A 10,415-nucleotide genomic window follows, 5' to 3' on the forward strand; every position below is an offset into this window, starting at 1 on the left:
GTAGCAGGAATATAAGCATATCCCAGAGAATAAAACCTACATGAAAACATATGGGCTTATCTGGAGGTCAGAGTCTATATTTGAGGATCTTGGCGCATAGATAAGATTGAAAGATCCAAAAGGGTCATAGAAAAAAATAGCCTCAGAGTCAGAGAGGCTTAATGGCTTAATGCATAAGGCTTGCATAAGCATTTCTATAGAAAACTAATAAAATGTGATAGATCCCTAAGTCACAGATCACTTCCTTAGCAGTCTCTCTCTCTCTCTCTCTCTCTCTCTCTCTCTCTCTCTCTCTCTCTCTCTCCTATTCTATTCTATTCTTCAGGGTACAACCTGAAGGGTACACGAGGTCACACTAGACCTTCAACCATCCACATATCCAAATACTTTCCAAGCTCTATTCCCAAGTCCAGACACACCCCTTTGGCCCTCTAATTAGCAGCATTATGGACCAGACCATTTCTACCAACTGGTGGAAAACATCTAGGATATTTCCTCCACTCCTATAAAGAATCAGTAAGACTTAGGAATGCCAAAAGAAGAGTCACAGGAAAAGTGTGCTGAACCAGTGAGGAGTATAATGGGAACATCAAGCTAAGAGGGATGAAGAGCAGTAAGAAAGTGACCAAGGGGGAACAGAGGACAACTCATGAAAGAGAAAGAAGCTGGCCATCCCACTGAGCCTGAACTACTGGACTGGGTCCAGTAAACAAACCCCAAACAGGTCAAGGACAAAGCAACTTATTATGAATGTTGACTGTGCTGCAATCCCATAGAAAGAGTACAGAGCATACCTAAGTGTTAAAAACGTGGGGGTGGTTGAGCACCTGGACAGATCAAGGCATGAAGACACTCGCTGGCAAGAGTGGCCAGACATGGTAACAGAGAGCAGTATTAAGTGAAGTGGTTTGCTAACTTTGAATTGCAAATGCAAGCTTAATGGAGACCTATTGACTTAGGACCACTGAAGATGGGGGCAGGTATGTTTCAAAGATGTCTCTGTCAAGCTCCTCAAGAGGTATGAGGGCTGAGTCAGGCTCCAGTCCATTCAGTGAACTTTCCAATAGTTGTAAATTGCATCAATTGGCTTAGTCCGCTGCAGAACCATGGTGGTAATAGGTAGAGAAGATGATGGTTACCACCAGCCAAATACTTAAGAAGAGCGAAGCATCTGTATGGTTTGAGTACAGGAAGGGGAGATCAGTGCCACTCAAGGAAAGTGATGGACAGCGGCCTCCACGAGAGAATGCCTCATAGAAGAGGCAGGACATAGCTTGATCCTTAAAGGTTAGTTGAAGGGAAGTTAACGATGTGAGCATAAGCTGGACCTAGGGCCTCCACACATATGTAGTGGATATGCAGCTTGGTCTTCATGTGGGTTCCCCAACAGCTGGAGCAGGAGCTGTCCCTGAGCCTGTTGCCTGCACGTTTGCCTGTGGATCCTGTGGCCCTAAATGGACCGCATTGTCTGGCCTCAGTGGGAAAGAAAGTAACTAGTCCGGCAGTGACTTGATTGGGGTGGGGGAGGGCTAGTGGGGAGGTGACACCTTGACAGTAGATAAAGCATTGTTGCGATACCCTTTTGAGCATATGGTGTGGACAGCATGTGAAAATACCCAGAAAAGCCAAACTACTTCCTCTCCCTGCTCTCTCTATCCCTGTGGAAGGCTGGTGATGCCCACTGAGGTGGTGGAGTTTTCCTATCAATCATATTTACAGCAGCCTTCCTTGGCCCACACTGTTCTTCTGTAAATGCACATTTAATTCATTCATGCTGAAGCATAGAGGCTATGTAATCCTCTAAACAGGAAAGCAAACAAGCCTTTGAGGAGCGCTATTACAGAATGCTTATTTCCTTCTTGTTATAGCACCATGGCATGGTGGTGCATCCATTACTTTTCTGTTCCGGGGATAAGACCCAGTTGCCTGAAATCAACTTGAAGGAGAAAAAGATTTATTTTGGCTTATGGTTTTAGAGGGGGGTAGAGTCCACGGACGTGAAGAAGGCGTGGCAGCACAGAAAGTGGGGCAAGGCTATAAAACCTCAAAGACATATTTCCTCCAGCAAGGCTCTACCACCTAAATGTTCTGTAACCTTCCCAAATAGCACCACCAACTGGTACCAAGGATTCAGATGTTTGTGCCTATAAGGGACATTTCTCGTTCAAACCATTGCTGCGGGGAGGTCACAAGCTGTTCTACCTTGTGGCTAAGCAAAGAAGGGTGCAGAGACTATCAGGATCTCCTTGCTCTCCACCCGGCTGTGCATCCTGCAACACTGTTCACATCTGAGCACGGACCAAAGCCCTGTGATTTAGGGTGTGGCTCCGAGGCCCTTGGGAATCAACAGAGGTAGTCTAGTGGTGCTTTCAGAATGCTTCTGAACCACATGCTGTGATGGTGATTCCCAGTTGTCAACTTGACTGTATCTGAAATGAACTACAGTCCAGAAATGGAGGGCACACTGGTGATCTGGATCCTGGCATGGGATGACATGTTCTTTTTTATCCGGATCTTGAAGCATAGTGGCCATGAAAAACTTAGGCCCACAAGAGGTGGTAAACATCTTTAATCCCAGAAAATGAGCCAAGCAGATCTCTCAGTTCAAGGCCAACCTGGGACAGAGCAAGTTCCAAGTAAAGAATAGCTTAGATCCAGGTGATACGCACCTTAACTCTGGGACATACCTTCTGCTGGAGGCCTACATAAGGACAATGGAAGAACTTTGTTTTCTTCTTCTCCTCATGCTTGCACTTTCTTGGCAGAATGTTTATTGGAACGCACTAAAGACCAGCTGAAACATCTAGCTTCATGGACGGAGCAACTACTAGATTCTTGGACTACCCATTCACAGCTGCCCACTGGTGGGTTAGTTGGACTGCAGACTATTAATTCTTTTAATATGGACAGCCTTTCCAGAAACTGTGACACATGCCATGGGTACCGCTTTGCCTTCTCATTTCTGTAGCCAGAGGAAATGAGACAAACCGTGAACTTCCCTTTACTGGTCTATGAAACTCCTTCTATCTCACAGTTGTTTGTTTGTTTTGTCTTGTTTTTTTTTGTTGTTGTTTTTTTTTTTTTTTTTTAGTTTTTTGAATTTCCTGAAATAGAATCTTGACAATATGCTTACCACATAGAAGGCCTAAATAAACTTCTTTTCATCATTTTTTCTCATTTCTGTGCTATTACCTACAAGCCAAACCCTAATAAGTCAGAACCACAAGTGAACCCATCCATTCCCCAGAAGATTACCCTTCTCTCTCCCCTCCCCGTAATTTTCTTTTGTGCTAGTTAATACAATTTAAAGTATTTTTCAATCCTATATAGGTGTGTTGGCTTACCATCTGTCTTTCCCACTAGAGTGGCCAAGAATTGTATCTGTTTAGTAGATCATGATTCTCTGTAGCACTTAACACAGAACTTGGCACATAGACATGATCCTTCATCTGCTGTTATCCACTCTCTTAAGATTACTTCCAGCAGTCTCCCTGCTAAATAGAAACTGAATTTCATTGAGCCCATATTCTCTGGTATTTCCCTTAAATCTTCTTCAACGACATTTATTCACACATTATTGAGTTGCATTCTCTAGCTGTTCCACGGTTCTCTGATCACATGATCAGTTGCCCAAGGACTGAAACACATTCCGAACACTTTTAAATCTCCCATGTACCTACTCGGATGCGATTGGCACTCAGCAGGTTCTTGATAAATGTAAGTATACATCAAACTGACCATTGCAGCGTATCCCTTCTGCATAGAGATTCCATTGAAGCAAAATCACTTCCAACCAGGGCTCAGCCTCCTTCTTCTCAGGTATATTTTTTACAGTTTCAGTAAGAAGCAAACAATCTTATCTTGAAGGGGGATTGGATTTATTTTTAATAAGAAGTCTGAATTGGCAGCTTATATATCTATTTTTCTCTCCAGAATGTAATAACAGCACAAGTCAGCCTTGCACTCTACTTCTTATGTATAAGAGAACAAAGCTGGAAGGGTAAAAGCAAGCCTAATACCACCTAACCTATTCAAGTTTCCCAGGCGCCTGGGTGGGGGCACACCTAGTCAAACAGCTTTTCAGCATCCTGGACTGGGAGGAGACATGAAAGCAAACAGCAAGCACCTTGGAGTCTGTGTCTTCACACAGGGGCGGGCTGCACACTCCCCACTGATAATCCCAGGAAGCAGTCACTTTGAATCCTGCCCTCTTCCTTCATTCACAACTAAAGCAAAGCAAAATGGTATAAACTCAGGGTGCCGTGGCTATGGCCAAAATGATCATTTACTAAACCAGAATTTCAGTCTCTGTTCTAGCTGCGATTCACCAGTTAGTTATCTTACTGGTGAAACCTGGGGATGCTCATTTTCTCAATATTCTTTGGATGGACTATACTCTATTAATCTGCCTATCTATTTATCTGTAACTGTATATACTTATATTTATGAGTTTCTTATGTATATTCATATATCTCAATTTTCATATGCTGCAGAAATTGTTGAGGACAAAGCAAATTCTGAATAATTCTCCCATGGAACTAATAGTCGATTTGATAGCACGGACCAAGTTTTTTGTTTTGTTTGGTTTGGTTTTGTGTTTGATTTTTTTTTGTTTTTGTTTTTGTTTTTTTGAAGGTAAGTGTCACTAAAATCAGGTACACCAAGAAAACCACCGAGGTTGGTGTGCAACCTCCTCATTGCTTAACGTCTAGTGTCCACCTCTGGTTGGCTTTATGACAGCCGCTGATGGGTGCTTTCTCTCTACCCTCAGGCTGCTGCGGTCCTGAAGGTTGATGGAGGGCCATGCTATTCAAACAGCAGGTGTGGCTGAGACAGAAGCTCCTGGTGCTCGGAAGCCTTGCGGTTGGGAGCCTCCTGTATCTAGTTGCCAGAGTTGGGAGCTTGGATAGGTAGGTGATTAAATGTATGCTCTACCCATGTAGTTCTATGTGTCTGTTGATGTGAACTTCCTTTGGCTTTGTCCCTCAAAACTCTGAAGAAATATACCTTTCTGTGTTGTTGATTTTGGTTCATTAAAACCTTATAGAAACATGCTCCATATTGCTCAGACCAAGATGCTTCATCCAGATTCATCTGTATTCTGTGAGTACTGACACTTGTTCTGAGAGAAGGCATAAAGCTGTGTATAATAAATAATAATGAATGAGTAATACTGTCACTGACTAGAAAACAATGTAGCCTGTGGGCATCTGGTGCTGACCTTCAGCCATTACAGCATGGTAGTGATGGGACCCTGACTCTTAGTTTTCAAATTTATGAGTGGACAATCATGTTCAAGCTAGTAAAGAAGCCCATGGAGTTTGCAAACCTCCTCGCTGGAGAGATGGCTAGAGGCATGGATTTTTAACTGTGTTAATTAGCTCTGGCTTTTGGGAGCTGGACGTGCTTGGCAAGGATGCTGTCACACAGAATGATTGCCTATGAGGCACTAGAAAATCCATGAAGAGGAAACTACAGAGTTAGAGTTTGGCTCTTAACAGACAAACAGTTGAGAGGTGCTAGGCCTGCGGCAGTCCCTATCATGAGAGCTGAGTACCCCTAAGATGTTCCTCAATATTTCTATAGTTGGCATGAATGGTAAATATGAAGCAGGCGGAATACAGAGCTGCTTTTTCCCCACTCCCTAACCCCTTCAAAATTAACTCTTGTGCTGAAAGACTAGATTCTTTGTCAGTTCAATTCCTAAAGTCAATGAAAATGCATCCACATTTTTTGACACTGTTGGAGTATGCCACAGCTTGGGCTGGAGATAATACTAACATCTCCTTAAATATCTTTAATATCTTGGCCCAATCCGAAATACCAATGCCATTACAAAGTTTGCAAATCAATGCCCCAGCTGTTTGGGGTTTTTTAAGTTTATTTTTTTACACTCCATATTTTATCCACCCCACCCACCCTCTGATTGTTCCACATCCCATACCCCGGTCTCCTGACCTCTAAACTCCCTGGGGCCTCCAGTCTCTTGAGGGTTAGGTGCATCATCTCTGAATAAACACAGTCCTCTACTGCACAGTTTTAGATAAAAATAGCTTCAGTTTTCTCCTCAGTATCCTGTAGTTCAAATGTTTTAAGATAATCCAGCAAAAGCCTCTGCTTTCCTTCAGTCAATATCCATCTTAATTTATAAATGTTAACTCCCTCTGATACCTTTCAGATCAGTATTTCTCCCACTTTGTAACTATGACCCATGTAACTGATAGTAAGAGTGCTGGCACTCCCAATGTTTATTCTTAACATGTCATTTAATAAAGAAGAACCTTAATGTGTCATATTTGTCCTATGTCCATGAGAGAGCTTTAGCAGGAAGTCTTCCTTACACCTTTAATTAGCTTCCAATCATTTACATTCCATTGAATGGTTGGTCTTATAGCTGTGAATGCATTTATCATTCAGCTGGTAACAGTTTTTATCTCTAGCCTTCTCAACTCCTTGGTGGGATGGTTTGTGTAAGAAATTCCATATTTTGGTGGGATTTCTCACAATCCTTTGTTGAAGATTTTGAAGAGATTGTGTTTGAAATGACATGTGCATACCCTTAGTAACTAAAGATTGTTGTCTGGGACGGATACTGAGGTTACTTCCCTGGTCTCTTACAATGTTCAAATGTTCTGCTTTGGGTTTGACAGTTATGATTAGATTCAGAGAACAGGGGAGTGGAATATTTTCTCCTGTTGTTAGATGTTCTCTTGAGTGCTAAGTCCAGAAAGCAATTGCCCTACAGAGTTTTGGTAGGCCAGAGTAAGAAGTAGAGAGAAGGAAGTTCAGAAGAAAGATGGCCCTTTCCACATGGGAGTGGGGGACTCCATTCATCTCTTGGGGTCACTACAAGAGATGCCATATCAACACTTTCATCCAGACTTTGACAAGATAATCTTACAGAAAAGAATCTGAGAGACTATTGTGTTAGTACTCACAGAAACAGTGCTGGCATCATTCTAGTTGCCTAGGAGAAAAGCCCATCAATGAATACTTCAATGAATTATGTCTAGCTTAATTAACAGAATCCAAGAAGAGCAGAGAGGTTAATTTATAATATCTTCATTAGTGTCCCAATCAAAAACACTTTTAACTATGTTATTTGTTGGCAACTTTTTAAGATCCTATTAGAAACTAGCATAATAATCCCAATACATTCATAAATTCTCATTTTCCTAAAATGTTAACTATAATTGTCCTGCATAATTTGCTTTGTTTTGTTTTGTCAACATGATCCAAGATAAAGTCAGTTGGGAAGAGAGACCCTTAACTGAGAAAATGCTTCCATAAAGTTGGCCTGTGCCAAACTTTTAGTACATTTGCTTGATTAGACAGTGATGCAGAAAACCCAGCTCATTGTGGATAGCACCACCCTGGGTAGGTGGCCCTCAGAAAGCAGGCTGGGAAAGCCATGAGGACCAAGACAGTCTGTAGCTTTCCTCTAGGACTTCTGCTTTAGTTCCTGCCAGCAGACTCCTGCCTTGTGTCCCCACCCTGACTTCCTGTGATATGGGATTGTAAGCAGAAATAAACCCTTTCCTCCCCAAGTTTGGCTTTAGTCATGGATATTTTATCACAGCAAAAGGAATGCTAATCAAGACTGTGGTAAGCCCTGTTTACGCAACAGATTGCCATTGTTTCCAAACTTTCTGAAATGAGTGTGAGTTGTTTTAAGAATAATAAAAATACACATTTATGGAGTAAACAGGTCCCTTGATTTGGATTCTGGACTCCATAGGAGGAAAAGGCTACCTAAGCAACAGGAGTCATCATTTTTATTGATTGCAGACTATATGTCCTCAGCCTCCTGCCAAAAACGCTTTTGCACCATGGTAGACATTATATGGAAGGATGACCCAAAATCAGCCTTTTTACCTTTTAGTTTGTCTCCTTTTGTCACAATTTATCAAATCAATAAAAACTGTAACTAATACATAGAAAAAAAAAACAAAAAAAATACACATTTATATCTTCCTTAAAGATTGTATATAGACCTAGATAAATAGGTCAAATCCATAACTATTTCTCTGAGTTCTACATAAGAGATTCAACATAGCTTGAAGAATGCAATGGGACCTGTTGGGAAAGCAAGAGGGTGCCTCGTAACAGAGAAAGAGAGAGATTCAAAATCGCTGCAGTCACTAAGAAATTTCAACTGAAAGATGTAATTTAATAACCAATTTGATTATTAATATCCCCTTTCACCAAGAAGCCTAAAATGACTTCCTAAATCAACCTAGTTGGTTCATTGATTAGAGTGCATCATCAGATTATGTATAAAAGTAAATACAATTTCCTAACCATATACAGAGGCCAGGTTGAAGTAGTCATTGTGTTCTGGTGCCATTGTGGCTATTACCACATTTTTTTTCCCTCAGAAAGAAATGAATGCCTGTTCATCCTTTCTGACTCTGTCCATTGCATCTTTACTAGTTCCTGACTTAAACTATGGTGATTATGATCTGGGATTTCTGGCCCTGTAAGAGTCTTTCTTCCGGTTTTCTGGTCCCAGGAGTGGTTCATCACACACAGAAAAGTGATGCTTGGGATTGTACCTACAATCAGAAAGATGAAAGTGTAACCTTGACCCTTTCAGACAGAAATGGAAAGAGTCCGAAGTAGAGTGCTCCTTTGCTATCTCTAAGGCCAAGGGGTAGAGCTTCTTACGGAGCAGAAAGTTCAGCAAAGATAAAGATTGGGGTTCTATGCATGCAATGGTATGCAAAAAGCCAAGCGCAGAGTCTGCAGCCTTTTCTCAGATTACATCTAAAGGATAGGATGTTTAAAGAACTATGTGACTGCTGCTAGGCTGCCAGAGGAGAAGAAAGAAAGAAAAGAAACAATAAATATAACACAATGCCTGAAATAAATGACCTCTTCTTTGCCCTTCAGCATCCTAACTGAAGATGATAATCTTCTGCCTTCCCGATTTTCTAAATGATTTTAACTAGTGAACTGTTAAAAAAGCTATTGGTATGGCTGGTGTCACTTTACCTATCCTGTACTGTGAGCATCAATACACGCTGTAGTTAATTAAGTGCTTGGTGAATAAAAAATTTAAGGAGCGCTAATAAAAAAAAAATCCCATCAATTGTGTGTGCTCCACTGAATACAAGGTTACTTAACACGAACATTTCCCAACATATGTTCATTATGGGTTACAGCAGCCTGGGACCCAGTGGCTTTATTGATGCATGTTCATTTTGAGTCTGGCACAGAAGCAGAACGAGGAGAAGTTCACTGTGACACGTCCCTTACGGTCCTTCTATTTTGCTTGCAGGCTCCAGCCCATTTGCCCTGTTGAAAGTCGATTTGGTGGTGCCCACAACCAGGCTGAGTTCCCACTCCGAGCCCTGCAGTTTAAGAGAGGCTTACTGCATGAGTTCCGGAAGGGCAACACTTCCAAGGAGCAGGTTCGTCTCCATGACTTGGTCCAACAGCTCCCTAAAGCTATTATCATTGGGGTGAGAAAAGGGGGCACAAGGGCCCTGCTAGAGATGTTGAACCTTCATCCCGCGGTGGTCAAAGCTTCCCAAGAGATCCACTTCTTTGACAATGATGAGAATTATGCCAAGGGCATTGAGTGGTACCGGAAAAAGATGCCCTTTTCCTACCCTCAACAAATCACAATTGAAAAGAGCCCGGCATATTTCATCACAGAAGAAGTTCCGGAAAGGATTTACAAGATGAACTCATCCATCAAGCTGTTGATCATAGTCAGGGAGCCAACCACAAGAGCGATTTCTGATTACACTCAGGTGCTAGAGGGGAAGGAGCGGAAGAACAAAACCTACTATAAGTTTGAAAAGCTGGCTATAGACCCTAATACCTGTGAGGTGAACACGAAATACAAGGCGGTTAGGACCAGCATATACACAAAACATCTGGAGCGCTGGCTGAAGTACTTTCCCATTGAACAGTTTCACATCGTGGACGGGGACCGTCTCATCACAGAACCTCTGCCAGAACTACAGCTGGTGGAGAAGTTCTTGAACCTTCCGCCGAGGATAAGTCAGTACAATTTATATTTCAATGCTACCAGAGGGTTTTACTGTTTGCGATTTAACATTATCTTTAATAAGTGCCTGGCGGGCAGCAAGGGGCGCATCCATCCAGAGGTAGACCCCTCCGTCATTACCAAATTGCGCAAATTCTTTCATCCCTTTAATCAAAAATTTTACCAGATCACTGGGAGGACATTGAACTGGCCCTAAAATAATACAGCATACAACACCATGTGTTGTATCTAGAGACGCTTGGCGTCCCCTCTACATTAAAATATGCACTTTCCCAGACACAGCTCCCCAACGCATTTTTCCACGAATACTTGTACATATGCAGTGTGTGACCAAATATAAGATCAATTGTTTTTCTATGGAAACTTTACAAAAAAAAATCATAATTGGCTGTCTACA

The 10,415-nt window shown here is 41.9% G+C and overlaps 1 protein-coding gene across 1 annotated transcript; it reads left to right on the top strand.

The window, feature by feature from the left end:
• The first annotated feature begins 4,803 nt into the window (after positions 1-4,803).
• Positions 4,804-10,214, top strand: Hs3st5 (heparan sulfate-glucosamine 3-sulfotransferase 5). Its single transcript, XM_052164472.1, has 2 exons — positions 4,804-4,910; positions 9,281-10,214. The coding sequence occupies exons 1-2, from the start codon at positions 4,804-4,806 to the stop codon at positions 10,212-10,214; spliced, it is 1,041 nt and encodes a 346-aa protein (XP_052020432.1).
• Positions 10,215-10,415: the final 201 nt, after the last annotated feature.

Source organism: Apodemus sylvaticus, chromosome 19 (assembly GCF_947179515.1).
Source record: "Apodemus sylvaticus chromosome 19, mApoSyl1.1, whole genome shotgun sequence".
Classification (NCBI taxonomy): Eukaryota; Metazoa; Chordata; class Mammalia; order Rodentia; family Muridae; genus Apodemus; species Apodemus sylvaticus.